General features: G+C 39.2%; 1 protein-coding gene across 6 annotated transcripts in view; it reads right to left on the bottom strand.

Annotated features, from left to right (window-relative positions):
- Positions 1–423: 423 nt before the first annotated feature.
- Positions 424–19658, bottom strand: part of EPS8 (epidermal growth factor receptor pathway substrate 8) — a 155921-nt gene continuing 136686 nt past the window's right edge. For 5 of the 6 annotated variants that reach the window (XM_036454561.2, XM_045587799.1, XM_036454562.2 and 2 more), the window contains 4 exons: positions 12178–12406; positions 5647–5827; positions 3647–3776; positions 424–1716 (listed from right to left, as the gene is read on the bottom strand). In XM_036454561.2, the coding sequence (XP_036310454.1) occupies positions 1603–1716; positions 3647–3776; positions 5647–5827; positions 12178–12406 (654 nt within the window). In that variant the 3' untranslated portion in view covers positions 424–1602. Of the gene's footprint in view, positions 1717–3646; positions 3777–5646; positions 5828–12177; positions 12412–19658 lie in introns of all 6 variants that reach the window. The other variant, XM_045587801.1, reaches the window with a different exon arrangement.

Consider the following 19658-nt stretch of genomic DNA (forward strand, 5'->3'; position numbering starts at 1 on the left):
TGCTTATGAAATAAAAAAATCTACAATAATTGTCCATCATCCTTATGTTTATTTCACTTTATCTTATGAAGATATTGAGAAATGGAAAACTCCCATATCCCTCATGATTTGGGAGAATTTCCTTACCTATAAAATACAACTCACAGAGTTATAATAGCTATCTAACAAAGCATTTCTGTGAAGCACTTGGTAATCTATGTAAATTTATTTTTACTACTGTGACCAACTGTGACTAGACAGTAGAAGGAAAAGCTAATGTAATAAGAGAGGTGAAAAGAAGAGAAACAACTGAAGAAAGTATTCTAGAGTGGTTTCTACCGACTCAATAATACACTGAAAATCAGTTTTAAAAATATGAGTGAGCCTCTGCTTTTCTCATTCCATTCAACCTTGACCCCGCCTACACACCAAAGAATCATTTTGCCAGTGATGCAGAAACCATTTATTAATATACAGCAAATACTGTTTATTGCAGACTTTCCAGCTGACGCATGTGAAAAAGGCACTATGAAAATTAATGAATCTAAATAATCTCTCTAAATGGATTTATGTTAAAATATACAACATTCTTACATACATCTGTTTTATATATGTGAAATAATATAACATTTAATGACAAAAATTGTGTTTCCAAAAATAACATTTGTTGAAGGTTAATTATCTTTCTTTTCTATATCTAGAATCTTTCACAGGATTAACATGTGTAAATTAAGTGTTTCTTATAACCAGAAAAACTTGACACGGATAAACACATAAAATGGCCCCAATTTCCTTTTAACAACTAATATGGATATTCAGAACTGAGACCTTCATTAAGCAAAATACTGTAACTCACACCAATGCAGGCTACTTCTTGGGACATAGTTTGAATATATATGACCTCTTTTCCACTTGTGCTTTCTTATATATAAGAACACAGAACAGATAATAAGCAGAATAGAAGCTAAATCAATATCCAAGCTATACAAGGAATTGTAAGCAACAGAGCCATGACAAGAGAATGTCTCGAGAATGCTCCATAGTTTTATATTTGCACGTCCAAGGCCTTGTTGTATTTTTACAGTTCATTAAATATTTTGATCTTTTAAAAAGTGTTGGCATAGAGAACTTTAAATAAATCAAAATATCCTATCGAGTATGTCAAACAAGAGACCCAAGTAAGCAGAAGCTAGCCTAAAGTAACTCTGCCCTAAATGACAGACACCAAATAGTCACAGGCGAATCCGGAATGGTTAGATTTCAAATCATGGACAATGCCTTCCTTTTGCTGCAATTCGTAAATTCACCACCATCAAAAATGCCTGCCTATACACTGAGATGAGGATGAAATAATCCAATAAAAAAAAAAAAAACAACCTCATCTTGGTTAAGAAAATATTTCCCAAGGGCAAAAAATTCAATGAGAATTTTTTCAGTTTTAATAAAAATAACGGGCCAGAAGCAAGTCCTCTACTTACTTATGTTTGCATTGTTATTTTTATGGCGATAAATAAAGTTTACCAGGAGATAAAACTCCGACATTCCCTTCATGGCTTCTTAAAACAAAGCACATTGGAATAATGCCAAAAATGTAAATGGAGTTTAAAAACAAACCAAAAAAAATTAGTGACTGCTTCCTTCATCAAAAGATTCCACTCCTGAATCACTAGCCGCAGCACTGATTTTTTCCTGTCGTCTTCGCATGATTTCTTGCAATTCAGAACTGCCGCTGCTATCCTGGAAAGAAACAAGGTTCAGACAAGATGGTTACTGCTTTGTGCAGGCTGAAGGTCCCAGCATCAACCAGCTCAGGGTAAAAGCCCTTTGTGTTTTTCTTCTAATACCTGTTAGAGGAAAAGCTCAAGGCTGCCCTTCATGTAAGTGATGCTTCTGAGTGTCACTAACATATCACATTAACATATGTTTTTATTTATATAGAATCTTGAGGCATTCACTCAGCATGACTTTCATTTGAACATGATGAGAATACATCAAAAATACATGTGGACAGTCCTGGTTCGTATGGTTCAGAAGCATCACCCTGACGGATCTCGGGTTTAATTCCTGGTCAAGGGCATGTTCCTGGATTGCAGGTTTGAACCCTAGCCCTGGCCAGGGTGAGTGTAGGAGGCTACCAATCTATATGTCTCTCTCACATCAATATTCTTCTCTCTCTCTCTCCCCCTCCCCCATTCTCCCCCCTCCCTCCCTTCCATTCTTTCTGAAAATCCATGGAGAAAAAAATATCCGCGGGTGAGGATTAAAGACAAATAACAATACATGTTGACAGCTCTAGATCCCCTGGGAGAAAGAAGCTATGTGTACAATGAGCATAATAGGATGAAAAATTATCTAAGAACTCTGTTAGCTCTAGAAGATAACTTATACCCCTTTAGGGAATTCTAAATCAGGCCCAAAGACTGTCTCTCTGTCTCAGAACACACCACGTTTCCCTCCACAAGGTGCTGACCTTCTGACGTCAGCTTGGCTTTTCTCATTTCCAGGTAAGTAATCTAATAAAAGAACTAGATGCAGGAGAAGGGCATGGTGGGAAGGCATTGAGGAAGACAAAGAATCTCAGATAGCCTCAATTCACAGCCAGAGAAACAGGAGCGAGACCAGGAGGACGTGGGCAGTCAGGGCAAATGACAATGACAGGGAGTCTGGACAAAAGGAATACAGCACTTTTATCATACCCTGAGGAAGTATTTATACACTTTCGATAAAATTAGAATGTATTATAATGCTAACAAAGCTGCCTCGGAAAAGATATAATTCCCTATGCAGGAAGCCTGATACATACAGATCGATGTAGAAAAATTTCCAAGGGAAGTAGAATTTTCCTGAAGGAGACTAGTTACAGGGTTGTATGCATGAAGCTATTTCACTCTTGAGTTGAGTACTGAATTTACATAATATACCTGCTGGAGATAATCATGTATCAATTTCACGCCAAAGCCTATATCCTTTCATTTGAGTCCAAGTAGGACGTTCATGGAAGCTATTAAGAGCTGCGAGATGTAAAGTTGGAAACTACCCCTACAAGGCCCATTTTTAAGTAGAGTAGAATAGTGGAAGCTTAAGGATGTACAACCTAGAAAATATCTACTCTGCTTCTCCACAGACAACTAGGACCAAATAACTACTCTGAGGGCTCCCTATGCTCATATGTTCATGATGCCTCACTGGTACTTTCCCTCTTACCATTTAGATGGATAACGAGGTCGGAGACACGCAGCCATGGTTTTAAGAACTTGTAACCTCTAACCTACTATAGTCTCCAAACTAAATATTAAGAACAGGCAGAGAGTTCTGGCCGCTTAAGGCATTTACTCACTCCAAAGTAAATGTCCATTACTGTGTCAAAATGGAAATTCTTACAGAAATAGCTAATGCATATAAAGTGAGAACATTACGTTTTCATTAACTGTCCAAAAGTATATGCCCAGGCTTCCTGTTACATGAGCATTTATAGCAAATTAATCTCCCTGCAAATAGTCACTGATGGTCCCAGGAGACCAATTACAAATGCCGAGTCAAACTTAATGCAGCTCTGCTTGGAAGGGAAGCTGACCAACATGGACATAAACAGATGAGTCCAGAGCTTTCAATTAGAGTCCACACTCCTGACAAATGCCCACCTCCACCTCAGGTTGACAAGTCCTACCTCTAATGCGGCTTTCTGTACGGTGATTTGGTTAAAGACTCTGGCCCCTTCCGGGCAGACTGTCTTCAGTTCATCTTTATTGAGAGAGAAGAGTTGTGCACCATTTAATACTCCAAGGCTATTGACAGTCCTAAAAAACAAAAACAAAAAACAACAAAAAAAACACACACACACACACAGAAAGAAATAGAGGATTAGAAATATTGTCTGTTAAAAAGAAAAGAGAACATTTCTGGTCCTGCTATAACCTCTTTTCTAAGTGTTCCATACACTGGAACTCATCAAATGGTACTACCCTGCTTAGTCCAGTTAAGGACAGAGACACGCGGGATATGACCCTGAGGCGATATCACAGGGGTGGGGAACCTTTTTCCTGCCAAGGGCCATTTTGATATTTATAACATCACTAGTGGCCCAATGCATGAAATTCGTGCAAGAGTAAGCCTTCGCAATCACAGCAGCTGCCTCGATCCTGCAGATCCGGCTTCCTCCGGAAGGTCGTTGGCTGTCCAGTCTAATTAGTATATTACACTTTTATTATTACAGATTCTGGAGCCATACAAATTTATAAACTTAAAAAGTAGCCTGCTATATTTGGTCAAACATTTAATAAACTCACCCCTAATGCCTGGCAGGGCCAGACGAAATGATTTCACCAGCCTTATGTGGCCCACAGGCAAGACGTTCCCCACCCCTGCTATATGAGTATGAAGTATCAGAAAGGAGCCAATTGATATGGTATCATTATTGTTTAGGACCAATTCCTTGAAATTTTATGTTTCACAGGAAGAAGAGAGAACTTTCTAGTAAAAGGTAATGGGCTAACCAGTGAATCTTACGTTTAAGTCATGCTGGGCAAGTGAATTTATAATACTCAAGTTTTCTTAAGTACGTATTAGTTCCATAGTTGATTGTGTCAAAACCCATAAGCTGAAAGAGTTCATTACCACCAAAAAAGTATTACAAGAAATGTTAAAGGGCTCTTCTTAAGTAATAATAAGAAAAAGGGTTTAAAAATATGAATAATAAACAGCCACAAAAAAGAATGGAATCTTACCATTTGCAACACCATGGACGGACCTACAAGGTATTATGTCAGAGAAAGACAAATACCACATGATTTCACATACATGTGAAATCTAAAGAACAAAATAAACAAAAACAGAAGACACAGTTGCCAGAGGGGAGGGAGTTGGGGGGATGGGTGAAAGAGGTGGAGGGACTGAGGAGCACAGATGGGTAGTTACAGAACAGTCACGGGGATATGAAGTACAGCTTAGGGAATGCAGTCAATAATATTGCAATAACTATGGATGGTGCCAGGTGGGTTCTGGACATATCGGGGGGAACACTTTGTAAAGTATATGACTGTCTAACCATTACGCTGAATACCTGAAACTAATACAAAATAAGATTGAATGTAAACTGTAATTGAGAAAAATTTTAAGCATTTAAAAAGAAAGTGTACAGAGACTCAAAATCAAGTAGAGAGAGTTAAAAAAACACACACACACATAAGCTGTTAACAAAAATAATAGGTAAGTTAGAAATTTTACCATGGGTTCACTAAAGGAAAGGACTGATTAGATTATGGTTCACAATAGGCAATGTTTCCTATTTTTTTATCTGCCTGGCACCTATCCCGCAGCAGGAGAGAGTCTGCTCTCTGCCCTACCTGGTCCGGAGTCTGCCTAAGACAGTCCCTCCAGAGTGGCCTGAGAAGGGAGATGGGAAACTGCAGCCTCAACGCTGCAGACAGTTCACTGGAGGGGCCAGGGATGCCACACCACCACTCAGAACACAGGGTGCCCTCAAAGGAGAGTTATTCCTGCTTCTTGCAATTCTTCTTCAGCTATAAACAGCTACAGCCATTTCCTGAGCATTAACAAAGGCTGTTTGGGCTCTTACATTTCTAGAGTCATTTGTGACATCTTGGTGACGAAACTGGAAACAATGCATGCTTACACACAAGACTGTGGAGTACTCCCAGAGAGACTTACACAGGGTTGAAGCCCTTGGACTGCAACCACGTCTTCACGTCCTCGGGTGTGGAGTCATAAGTAATGTTGACAACTGGCACGTTCTGCCGTGGCACGTGGAACTTCTTCTGGGCGGCGCTCCGGCCAATGGTCAGCCTGTGGATGAGCTCGTCCTGCACCTCCTCCATCTGCGATTTTCTTCCTGGACGCCGACACCGGGTGGGTTATTTCTGAAAACTCCTAACACATCTCACTCTTCAGAACCCCAATGCCAATAATCCTTCTGCTCCATAGAATGTATATTAACTAGTGTTCCAACCATCTTTCCTCAATTTCATCCCCACTCAGCACAAATTTCAAAATCAATTATTAAAACTACTCCCGAGCTTTTCTTTTCTCTCTTCATTGTACTCATTGGGCAGAACCCCAACGCTTGTTAAATCTCACTTTCTGTCTATTCTGTGCCTGCACCTGCCCACTGAGTATAACACAACAATGGTCTCATGTTAAATTCATAAACGTGAACCTCAACTGGGTTGTTAACACCCTCTGACAATCACACTACATTTCCTTAGGCCAGTGTCTCCATTGCCGGAAAGTTTGACCCCAGAAGACATCTGACAATGGCTGGAGCCACTTTGGGATGCCACAGCTGGGGTGATGGGTAGAGGCCTGGGATGCACAGAACAACCTACAATGCACAGGTCAGTCTCCTGCAGCAGAATTATCCAGCCCAAAATGTCAACAGGGCTCAGGTTGAGAAATGCTGTGCTAGACGTATAATTTGCCCACTTTTCCACAAGTATTGACCATCTTTTTTTCTCTCTGCAAACCTCCAGCACCTTACTACCCAATCCTTACCCTAAACTGACATTCTCACTTTCCTAATTTCTGAAAAAATATTTAAAAAGTAAGAAGAGCCCTGGCTGGCTTGGCTCAGTGGATAGAGCATCAGCTTGTGGACTGAATGGTCCTGGGTTCAATTCCGGCCAAGGGCACATCCCTGGGTTGCGGGCTCGATTCCCAGCGAGGGGTGCGCAGGAGGCAGCCAATCAATGATTCTCTCTCATCGTTGATGTTTCTCTCTCTCTCATTCTCCCTTACTCTCTGAAATCAATAAAGAAATATTTTTTAAAATAAATAAATAAAGTAAGAAGAGAATCTCCCTAAGTTTCCCTACAGCTCTTCCATTCTCCACTGTTCTCTTACATTCACTGTCATTAGGCTCCTGGCCCTCCCTCCACGACACTTTGCTAAACTCCAGTGGTAGAGTCCCAGTCCTTGTCTCACTTAACCTATCAGCAACACTGAGGGAGGCGATCTTCCCAAAACACTCCTTGTGGCCCCAGGACACCACTCTCCTGCTATGCCTCCCTGGACCTCTCCTTCTCAGGGTCCTTTGCTGAAAAGTCTCATCTCCCCAACTAAGTAACATGGAAGTGCCCCAGGGCATCCTGGGACCTCCTCTCTGCCTGCATGCCACCAGTGAGCCCTGGGACTAGGCTCAGAGCTTTAAATGCCACTGAAAAGCTAATGCCAATCACAATGATTTCTCCAGTCCAGAAGCTCCTGGGACTTTGGATCCACATGCCAATGGCCCCCTTGATGGCCATTTAGATGTGTACTAGAGATCTCGAATATCACATGTCCAATTCTACCTGCTTATCTTCTTCCTGGAGCTTGCTTTTATGCTAGACTTTCCAACTTAGTTAAGGATAATTCTATTTTTCCAGTTCCTGTGGCAGAATACCATGGAGCTATGCTGAGTCCCTTTTGTCCTTGATAGCATCTAATCCATCAGAACATCCTGTTAATCCTGCCATCAAAATTTAACAAATATCCAACCACTCCACTCCGGTTTTCTTCCATTACCATCTTGGTCTAAGCCACCAGCCTATTCACAGCTCTCCCTGCTTCTCATTACCACCACCACCTTTTGCTCATTCTTTTCTCAATACAACAGCTGAAATGATCTTTTTAAAAGTGTAAGTCAGATATTACAACTCTTCTTCTCCAAGTTACTCCCAGGAAAAGGCCCTCCATGACTTCCAACCCCTCCACTCTCATTCCCAGTGGCTTCCTTGGTGCTCTTCACATTTAAGAGCTTCTGCTGGGAATGCTTCCTCCTCAACAGCCACATGGTTCTCCTCCCTCCCTCAGATCCCCCCCGTTTAAAACTGCAGCCTCCTCCCCATCACAGGCTTTATCAATCTTGGTCACTTAGTACCTTCTAATGTTCACTATCAATTTATCTACCTACTAGTATGTACCTACCTACCTACCCATCTCCTTTCATTAAAACAGATGCCTGACGTGAAAAGCAAGTTTGGCTGTCTTGTTTGCTTTATCTGGAAGAGTGTAGGAATTCAATAAAAAACCTCTGACTAAATGAATGAATGAGACATTCTGCTGACGTATTCACTGAGACTTTGAAACATTATTAACAAAGCCCTAAAATAGATAAGAAAATGAATGCCGAAAGAGGAGAAATGATGTGTCAGAACCACATTGTTAATTAGTAGCAGAATTTAGCAAGAACTGGTTTTTCTGACTTTGATTCAGCAAGTTTATGGCCATAGTCATTGAAACTATCTTTCTTTGACTTACCTACTATGAATCTTCCCTACTTATTTTATGCTTAAGGAAATGATGCATGCATGAACACATCTTATGAGAAAAATGGGGAAGAAATAAACCCATGGGAAGGGGACGAATATGTTTGTGTATTTAAAAAATATACACACAGATATATTATTTGTATATCACCTTCAAGGATTAAGTACAAAGACCTGATATGTATAATCCACTTAACTAGTAAACTTGTTAGGTGACAATAATGACCAGGTCTCAAAGAGAGCTTTTTGTGACCTTTACACTATGATTCTCCCTCTCCCGGGTCCTCTCCCAAGGAGAGTGTTTTAGAAAGTGCTTGGTGTCCCTGAGAAATAAGTGAAAGTGTGACAACACTCATATAGTGTTATTTCAGTCTGGTTTTTAAAAAATGCTTCAAATATTCAGGAAACTTCTTGAAGAAGTCATCAAAGGAAAATGGTAGAAAGGAAGAGAGGGAAGGAGGGGTGGACAGAAGAAGAGAGGGATGGAAAAAGGGAGTGATTTAGGGTGGGAGAGAGGGAGGGAGGGATGGACAGAGGAAGGGAGGGATGGAAAAAGGGAGTGATGTAGGGTGGGAGAGAGGGTGGGAAGGAAGGGAAGAGGGAGGAAGGGAGAGAGGGAGGAAGGGAGGATGAGAGGGCTAGAAGGCTTGACAAGAACTATTATGGATTGTCACATTTAAGTAACTCATTGCATGCATTTCATTTATTAACTCTTTCAAATCACATCGTATTTTCTCAAAGGAATAAAAAAGAAGAATGATCACTACACTAAAAGATTTGTTTTTCTGTCTATTGGCCACTGCGTGATCACCTGTGGTCTGCCCACACCACGGTCATTTTCCAGAGTACAAACACCTCTTGTAACATGCCCTGGCTTTGGTCTCCACTGGCGATGTTCTGGTACACAACAACAACCAGACTAACTTTACAACTCTTTCTAAAATGACACTTCTGATTACAAATGATTAAACTCAAATAATAAGGGCTAACATTTCAAAGGCATGGAAGAAATGCAAGACAACTAAATCACTGATATCTTCCAGTTGAGGAGAGAAAAGCCTTTTGAACCCTCCGGTAAATCTATTTGAAACGTTTATATGACACGGGCCTCTGAGCAGATAGCGTGAAGAGGCAAAAGGAGTCTGGTTCTTGTTATCTGCTGCCTTTTACAAACTGCCATGCTGACCTTTCCCCCTTATTCATGGCTGTTTGGTCACATTTTTATGCGGGAGCATTGGCTTTGCAATTCCTTCCATTTTCCTTTTTATCACAAGCCCAGGCAGTAAGCATGTGTAGTAACTGATTGCCTGAGTTCTGTTAAATTACACAACTATGCAGGCAGCCCAGTTGTGTACTTTGACAGAACTCAGGCAATCAGTTACTACACACATCTACCTGGTTCTAAAGGACTGCTGAGACCCTCCAACAGCCATTCGGAAAATAAACTGTTCTCTGAAAATATGAGAAGGAGTTATACAAAAATACTTATTTTATAAAATGAAATTTATTTATTTAATGTCAAACCACATTTTTGCGATATCTTTAAAAGGGATTTTATGTAAGTAAACACAATTTTTAAAAATTATTTTAAGGGAACAAGTACATGTGTTAATTTTGTGAGAGATATTTATGTTTTATAGAGCAAAGTCCCTCTTTTACTTATGAAAAACAGACTTGAAAATGATGAGTCACAATTATCAGGAGAGTTCTCTATCTTTAAAGTATTCTAACTATCCTCTTTCCCATTAGGTTATTCTTAGTTTCTTACCCTAGGACAAAGAACGAACTGTCCCAACTCACAGACCGTCCAACTGGGGGCTGGATGCCTGTGAACTCTGACCTGGGGCCTGGAAAGACTGTCACTGTATCAAAGATTACTGTTCTGACGTATCCAACGAGGGAAATGTTATAAACTTGTGGCAAGAATGAAGAAAGAACAGTAATTCCTAACAGGAAATGCCTTTCCCACAGGGAAATCAATAAAAACATTTATAGAACTTTCTCATCACAAAACTATGTCTTCAGTGTTTTTGAAAAAATATAAACATCTTCAAAAAATACACAATTTTTTAAATTTAGTAGCATATACTTACAAACACTTACAAACATTCTCACCCACACGTTGGTTTTAGCTACACAGAGTTCATTTTTTTCCCCAAAATTTCGTTCTTCAGTTAGTATTTTTGGTGAGATTAAAATGTAGATAAGAAGGTGATTTTTAAACTGGCTCACCCCTTGGGGGAGATGGTAATATATAAAATAGGCTTACGCTTTACCCACTTAACCAGAATTTCTAGAACAAGTAAGTAGTAATAGTTTTACTTGTTCTTTTTCTTTCTTTTTTAATTTATCAAAATTGGCCACAATTGAATTAAAGTGGCTGGTATTTACTGAGGTGAGAAAAACAGTAGGATAAAATGGGAGCGAAAAATTCAGTGATTTGGTTTTGAATTTGAATTTTAAGCATTGAATCACAATTATAAAGTTAACTAGAGACCGAGTGCATGAAATTCGTGCACTTGTGTGTGGGGGGTCTCTTAGCCCGACCTGACCTGCGCCCTCTCGCAAAGAGTGGGCCTAACCTGCCAGTTGGACATCCTTAGTCCTGCAGCCAAGGAGGGAGAGGCTCCCACCACCACTGCTGCACTCACCAGCCGTGAGCCCAGCTTCTGGCTGAGTGGCGGTGCTTTGTATATTACATATCCTTTACACACACACACCAGAGTGAAGAAATGCCTTCCTGGTTCCAGTTTTCTAAGAATTTTTATCTATAAAATATAGATCATGCAAAATAATTTTATAATGCTTATCAAACATAATTTAAAGAGTAAATGTACCAGATATATACAATAGGGTATGGCAAAATAAAGATTCTCTTAGGATTCTCTTTAGTTTTCAAATTATCTACACTGCTATTCCCAGTACTAAGAAGGATAATCCAAATTTGGTCAAAGTGTTTTTTCTTTTTGTTTATTTAAATCTGGTTTTCACATAAATGGTTCAAACTTAAATTTATGAAAGACTAAAGTTAAAATATAAATTACATGAAATCTGAATCCAGAGACCAAGTTTGAAACTGCTATTGGCAAAATGATCATATTAAGTTTATATAAACACACACACACACACACACACACACACATATGATGCAAGAATAGTAAATATAAGGAAGAGGAGCAGGAAAACTATGGTGATGAATCGGATGATGATATCAGCAAATATTTACTGACTGCTTATAACGTGGCATATTAATCATATTGATCAAAATCAACCAGGGCTTTTCTATCTCAATACCACTGACATTTTGGGCCAGATAATTCTGTTGGGGGGAAAAAGGTCCTGTTCATTTTAAGATATTGCTAAACCTCCCTGGATCTACCTATTAGGTGCCAGTAGCATCTACCCAACTGTGATCAGAGTACATCTTCAGACAATACCACAAATCACCCCTCACCAAGAACAACTGATCTAAGAGCTTCTTTTGCATTATCTCATTGAATCTTCACAATCACCTATATAAGTAGAAACCATTATTTCCCCCCATTTTTCAGATATCGAAGTACAGAGGATTATTAAATTGTTGAAGGACACACAGTCAGTACGTGATGTGTGTCACTGTGCACACTCAAGTATGTATAGTTCCAGAATCTTCATCCCACCACCACAACCATCTTGGAATATGTGTAGAAATACACACACTGGAGGATAGAGCTTCCCGTTTTTCAGAATTACTTGGAGGATTAAAAAAAACGAGGTGAAAATCTTTGCAATCTACTGAGCATGATGCACCTATAAAGGACTGTTATTTATACTTAATGTTTGATGTCAGTAAAACCAATGATAAACAGTATTTTACCTAGCAGTGCTTTTACCTTGCAGAATGCACTGTGCAGTTTTTGTGCGCTCCTTCCCCCTCCCCCACCCCCAGGGAACTTACGGTCCACAGGCAGCTGTTTGTGCCTCTGGCTATCTCGCATAAAACTGCCACCACTGTCACTGGAGCTGCTGTTCTGACGGGCGACACTTGCAGGGGCCTTTGACGCGGGAACAGGTGCTGGAGTGGTCGGCGGGAGGGGGACAGGGACAGGGACAGGTGCTGGCGTTGGAGGAGGTGATGGAGCAGAGGGGGGATCAGTGGGTTTTGGACCATATTCCATCCTTTGCTTCTGTAAAAAGACAAACAATTAATTTGAAGTTGTAAAAACATAAACCTTGTCTAGGAATCAAAGTATAATTTGACAGGACATTTTTGGCAATTTATTTGTAAACTTAATTGCAAATTTACATATGTATGTATATACACACAAGCATAGACACACACATCCCAGTCCTGTTTAGTATAATAATCATTAAAAAAATGAATACTCTATGTATTTATTCAAAATCAAAATGTAAATTGAGGAGTCAAAAGAATATACCAATAGGAAATAGAAATATTAATAATAATAACAAATGTTAAGAAAACTAAATTTGATCTTGGAATCATACACAACCAGGGTAGGTCAAAGGATTTCTGATTATTTCATAGTTTCCATTCATAAAAACTTTTCATTGCACTGGAAGGCTAAATTTCAATAACATAGAGCATTACCTATTCCTTACTTTAAATGTATGTTATATTAAAAATATTTAAATTTGTTTCTAAGTAATTTGTTAAAAAGAGGGGCAATATTTCAGTAGCTAAAAGAACTTTGCTGTAAAGTAAGCAAGCAATTTTTAAATGTTCATTTATTCAAGTCATAACTCTGTGTCATCATCTTAATGCTAATTTCTTACAATTAAATATTTTCTGTGTTAAAATGGGAATGTTGTGGATGGATAGTGCTGAGGGTAATAGTACATCTAATTAAATGATGACTGAAACTCAAAAGTATTATATATATTAGGACAAAGGCCATATGGGGATTTGTATTAGAAAAGGTGGATGTGATAGAATACACAATAACTTTCAGTAACTTGCAAATCACTATAGGCTATTATAAAACAGTATTCATGTATATTCCCTCTTAAACCACACACAACAGCTAAAACTTCAAATAAAATAATTTTAACTAATAGAAAACTGCATTAAAACAAGTCCCAAATTCGCAAAAGGCACTTATTTTGGTGTAGAGTCAACTATACTGAGCAATGGATCTGTAATTTGCATAAAGTTTAGATGCTGTACTCAAACAATTTTAGTTAATCCAAATCCAGGATTAGCAGATAAAGTACAAAATGCAAGCCTTTTGGTAATCTGGTCCTTTGTTGAAAAAGAACTATTTACTTTTAATTTTTAAATTGGCCCAAATATAAGGTAATGGTGATAGTTAGAGGCCTCCCCAATTTCCACAGAGATAAAAAACATAAAAATACACACCACACACACATATCACTTTTAATTAAATCATTATTCAAAAAACAACACACCAACCATCATCATAGTCCGCTTCACAGCAAATGAGTAACACCTGTGGAAACCAGCGTGGGCAGGACCTTGGCTCTTTTCTGCTGTCTCTTTAAAAGCTACGACTCACCAGCCAGTGGGTGGATAAGGTGGGAAGGGTACAAAGCAAGGATGAAAGCAGAATGGAGAGGTGTTTATAATGCTGCTAGGTGCTGGAAGGGGGCAGGAGAGCAGCTGAGATTCATGCAGTACCCATGGAGTTAGATGTGAGAGAAGCAGAAATTGCTGACCCCCTCAGCACTCAAGGCCTAGAAACATTACTAACATTAAATATAAGAGTTAACTATGATGATTATTCCCCACAAAACAATGTTCCTATATTTGGGCCAATAAAATATTTAAAGCAAACCAAATACAGCAAACATCACCAAAATGTAATACTTAGCACACACCAAAGTCATCTGATTAAAATATATGAAATGTTCCCTTGATGGGAATGTCCTTTGCACATAACATGAAGGGTTAGTGAATTCTCACAATAGGATTTCAAAAATGTCAGAGTTTAAACTGCTGTTTTTAAAGCTTTAAAAAAATGCTATCAGCTCTGCATTCCATAATATGATTCATATTTTCAGCTTTTATAAAAAACAAGAACAGCTAGTGTTCTGCTAACAAAATAATACTGTGGAAAACGGAATCCACTGTGTGTTACTGTCACAGTGGAGCCCGGAGACAGGCTCACCAGCTCTCTGTGCCTCACTTCGTTCTCCTGTCATGATGCAACTCCATCGGTAACCCAACAGAACCAGAGGCTTCAACAGTACACATATATGTATATTTGGTTAACCATATATGTATATTCAAAGAAACCATATGAAAATTTTTCATAAATTATGCCATATATTTTTACTTGCATATTTTCCCCTTTTCCTTTTTTTAAAATGCTTTTATTGGTTTCAGAGAAGGAGAGAGATATTCAATAGAAACATCAATGATGAGAGAAAATAATCAATTGGCTGCCTTCCTCCTGCACACTCCACATGGGGGATCGAGCCCACAACCTGGGCATGTGCCCTCATGGGGAATCGAACCAGTGATCTCCTGGTTCATAGGTCAATGCTCAATCACTGAGCCACACCAGCCGGGCTATTTTCCCCTTTTCTTGATTCTTCCTGCCTCAAGCTTCCACCCCCTGAAATGAAAAGGGGGAAACATGCCTTCCTCAAATCATGACACCCTCTTCTGAAATGGCAACCAAGTCAGCTTTTCTTTGGAAGTGGGGGAAAGAGAATCACTACTGATCCTCAGATTCACTTTTCTATGTTCCTTCCTATCTTCTCCACTCCACTTTACCTATCATCCAATGCACTGATCTACCGTTCAGTATTTCTTCTCTTGCCTATTTTTGGTCGGAGGTAGAGAACTGATGACTCCAATGTAGCCACAGCTTATGGAATGCTTTGGAGAGTAACAGCACCCTGCACTCTCCTCCAGAACCAAGGGTGCTGGAACTTCAAAACCAAAAAGAAATCTTGGCTAATTCCTCCCATTTTGCCCAGGAATTTCTCAGTATTAGCACTGAAAGTCCACGTCCCTGCAAACGCTTCAGTTCTGAGCAAACTGGGATGATTGGTCACCTTGGTGTTGACCTATTTTTACATCATATCTGTTGCTTCCCAACTCTTGCCTTTTTATCTCCCACACGCATATTTAAAGATGTTTAAAACAAAATCTGGCTTTATTCTTTCTCTAAAATAAGTCTGAATTACTAGACTCCATGGAAAATTTACTTTCCTAGTGATAATTAAGTCAGAATGAGTCACTTTTCTTCAGCCACTAAAGCTCAGTAGGAATTCTCCAGGATTAAAGAAAGGTATTTGGAGATAAGCTCCTGCAAGACACTGCTTCCCAGGGGAAACTATGCAAGCAAGCCCAACAAAGCCATTAAAACTGAACTATTCTTAAAAACGTAACCTACACATTTTTTTTTCTTCTAAATTTGGTCTCTTTGGAACTTTGTGGTGAAAACTAGGCACAGCTGGAACATTTGGAGGGTGTTAAGTCCAGAGATGAAATTCAAAAAATTATATTAAAAAGAAGTGCCACAAGGGACAAATGCGGGTTACCTCTGACAGCTCCCCAAGTAATTGCTATTAGAAAAGTAGAGCAAATCACATCACAGGAGAAAGTTAACATGGGAGATAGAACTAAAATATCAGTTATACTTCACATCAAATATCAGAAAATGTTAGCAAATTAGTTTGTGACAGTAAAATTACCTGCCCACAAATCAACCAGTGAAGGAGCTTGTAAAAATATAATTAACTTCCACAACTCTGATCCAGCCATGGAAAATTAATTATATAGACTCAGACGACAGTGCAAACAGTATAGAGTATTTCAGTAACTATTTGTGTATTAGAGTATTATGTTTTTAAAATATTAAGAGATAGGTTCATCTTATTCTTGCTCTTATAAAGAATACACACAGAGTACATTAAATATAAGACTAATTCTTCTGTAAAGATGATTTTACAAAAGGAAATATCTATCTATGTTTTAGTTTTGAACTTCTGAGCAGTCTAAACAGGAAATTTTATAATTCTGTAAAAGTGCAAGTTGGGTAGTAATTTGTATATATATCTATAAACAAAGGTGGGCAAAGGTAGGTTTATAGTTGTACTACAAATAATACAATAATTAATAAATAACAATACAAGAGTAAACTGTATTTCATGTACTCACAACTGTAAGCCTACTTTTGCCAACCCCTGCATAGATAGGATTTATTTGTGAAAATCTTAACACATGAGGCAAAATACAAAGTAATCATGCTTGACTAAAAGCCATACCTCTAATTAACAGATGACTAGAGTTCTCTGAGCTTACTAGTAATTTAAAATGTTTTTAAGTAACTGAATATTATCAGTTGGTCTGCTGGAATGAATATGAAGGCATTTTACTAAAATGGTCACTCTGCCCAGCTGTATCTGAATGTCTGGACTGAGCATGAAAAAAAGCATTCAAAACATTCATAACATGAAATTAGAAGAGCTAGTGGTTCAGCAGCTACCAGAAGAAAATATTTCCACTTTTACTTGAGGGCTATTTTTACATGGATATAAAAAATAAACTTTTCTATCAAGACTGGATTGTGGAGATCATGAAATTTGACCTTTTCCATTTCACAGCTGAGCAAATGGGAGCACAGATCATGAAACGCCTTCTTTAAGGTCACACAGCTAGTTAGGGGCAAAACCAGGACTAGAATTTCATCTACCAAAACCTACACTGGGGCTTTCCCACAGGATTATACTATTTCTTACTAAGAAACAGAGAAGACAAGACAGTTTCTATTGAATTCACAGGACGGTAATGACAAGACATTCATAATTATGAGTATCTTGATAAAGCCAGAATGTCTGTAATAATCATACAGAGCACATAGACTTAATAATTAATAGTAAATGCAAGGCCTCTTAAATCATACTTTGAGTATATCAGAAATAACAGGTTGGTTTCTGCTCTTGGCATACAGCTTGAGAATCTGTATGGGCAAAATGGTAACTCTAGCAGGACGAACACTCACAGAGTTAAGAGATCTGGGAATCAAATCAAAAGAAATATGGGAAACATTATGTAGCAAGCAGATTCCAGGTGGGGACAGAGCACCCTGGGAGTCTACCTGTTTACAGCTGAAATATTGCAAAGCCCTGCAATGCTCTACAACACAATTTCTATCAAAAGAGATGTCATTTGTCTTCATTTCTCCATCACCCCTCATAAGCACTTCCTTCCTTCTCCCTATGGTTTCACTCAATCTATTTTTTATGGTCCACATCTTTAATACATTCTTTATTACCTCTCTCCCTTTTGTTTTCAAAACTTTGCTCAAGCCATGGGGGAAACACATTAGGTGGGAACGGCTGTCTTTACAGAGCTGTTAAAAATCACTCCAAAGGTGAGGATATTAAATAGGCTGATTCTCAGGGACATCAGGTGGCAATTCAACACCTCTTCATGACTGGTGCCAGGTACCAGCATCCCTGCCATCAGAAGATAGTCTCTAACCCAGCGTGTGAAGAACAGGCCAGGGCTGCTCTTGTGCCCTTCCCTGAGGAGTGGCCTTTATTTAGGTGCACTCCTTCACAGGAAGGCAGCATCGGTTTAAGAAAATAAGAGTCAGGCCTGTGCGTACTTCCCACATTGGGTGACTTGTAGATTCTCTATGGAAATAGTTTACATCCAATTCCCTTAGCCCCACCATTTACAAGATGTCTACATTCTAAGTGAATTATACAATTTGGATTATTTTTATAAATTATAAAATAGTTAAAGAATTGCAATCCCCCCAAAAAAATGATGCATAAGGCAAAAGTCCAATTCCAAGGTCGGGGACTGATCAGATCAACTTATATCGCAGTATAATTCACGGGGAAGCTATTCTAAGAAAATACCCCTGTAAGCACTCAAACAGCGAAAACTCTATCTATACAAAGTGAGATGTCAATCTTTTCTAAGCACTATTCCCACACTAGCTAAGTACAGCAGAGCCCGGGCTGTGGAGCAATCCACAGTCCTGGGTCCCAATCCTGGCTTCACACAGCTACGCGGCTGTAGGCAAGTTACATCTCTGAGCCTCAGTTTCCTCAAATTTTAAATGTGCCTATTTCGTAAGGTTGTGATGGAGATTAGAAATTAGATATGTGAAGTGTTTAAACCATGCCAGGCACACAGCATGGACCCTGTCACTGGCATCGTCCCTTGGAGTATAACGCCATTGTTCTCTGTGAGCGTGAAGGACGCATAAGCAATGAATCATAAGATATCTTAGTGCGGTACAGTGAGGAATACAAAATGCTTTTTGTAAGAAGTTTCTTTAAACGTCAACATTTTGATATCATTGGGAGGAAGAGATGAGAGAAAGTGTGTGGGCCATGTCTGAGGAGAGTGAGGGTCACTGCTCCTAACACACAAGCACAAAGGGGAAGAGCAGGGCTCTAGGGCAGACCTGCTCAACGCCAGGCGCTGTCTTCCTCTTTATCAAGTGCAAGATGCCGGCATTCAGTAAATGTTTGTGGCGTGAATAAATGAGAAGATGAACAGGACATAGAATTGCTTTTGATATGTTTGTAATCCAGGGGAGTTCTATCGGGTTAGGGTGTTAAGAGTCACTGGAATCTACATCAATCTCTATTGTCAATCTGAAGTGAGCTGCAAGGTTTCTTGTTGGTTTAGATTAGGGGTGTCGAACTCAATCAGAGAAGGGGCCAAAATCTAAAATCCTGCCTAAATCGCGGGCCGTATGGTTTACTGAACAGTCATAAACTGTCATTGTGATGGAAACGCAGCGGAGTGCAGTGATGACAGCGCGGTGTGGGCCACATTGCAAGGCCTGGCAGGACGGATTGGCCCGCGGGCCTTGTGTTTGACACATGTGGTTTAGATAAAAGGTATCTGGCAGCACTGTTGTAGAGATATAGAATGATGGACAAATGTTTCCAAGGATGCTTTCGTCTTTCCTATCTTACTCTAATCATTGTGCATGTGTATACATGTGTGCATGCGTGCACGTGTGTGTGTGTGTGTGTGTGTGTGTGTGTGTGTGTGTGTGCGTTATCCAGGCTTTCAGAACAGAAATGCTTTAGAGTAGTATTTATGTCAGATAGCAGAGGGCAGATTGTAAAGCTTGCTTATTAAAATTTTACAAAATTCTGATGGATTTGTTGGGCTCAGCTCCAGATTTTTAGGAGGTGATAAAAAAAAATAGATTGTTTTTAATACCAGGGCATGCTTGCACGCACACACACGCCCCCACCACCACCACATAAACACATACACAGAGCTTTTGTACACATGTTCACATACTTCACCACATTCAGAGTTGCATCCAGAAATTTTCAGAAGACAGTCAGATAGTGTTAAAAGTTTAAAAGGGAGAAGCCCAAACAGGCAATCCCCACAGTTTCTATTTACATAAAGTAGCAAAACAAACTCCTGAAACCTGTGAGCACTTAAAAAACTTCTTGGTT

This window comes from Pipistrellus kuhlii, unplaced genomic scaffold (genome assembly GCF_014108245.1).
Source record: "Pipistrellus kuhlii isolate mPipKuh1 unplaced genomic scaffold, mPipKuh1.p scaffold_m20_p_3, whole genome shotgun sequence".
NCBI lineage: Eukaryota > Metazoa > Chordata > Mammalia > Chiroptera > Vespertilionidae > Pipistrellus > Pipistrellus kuhlii.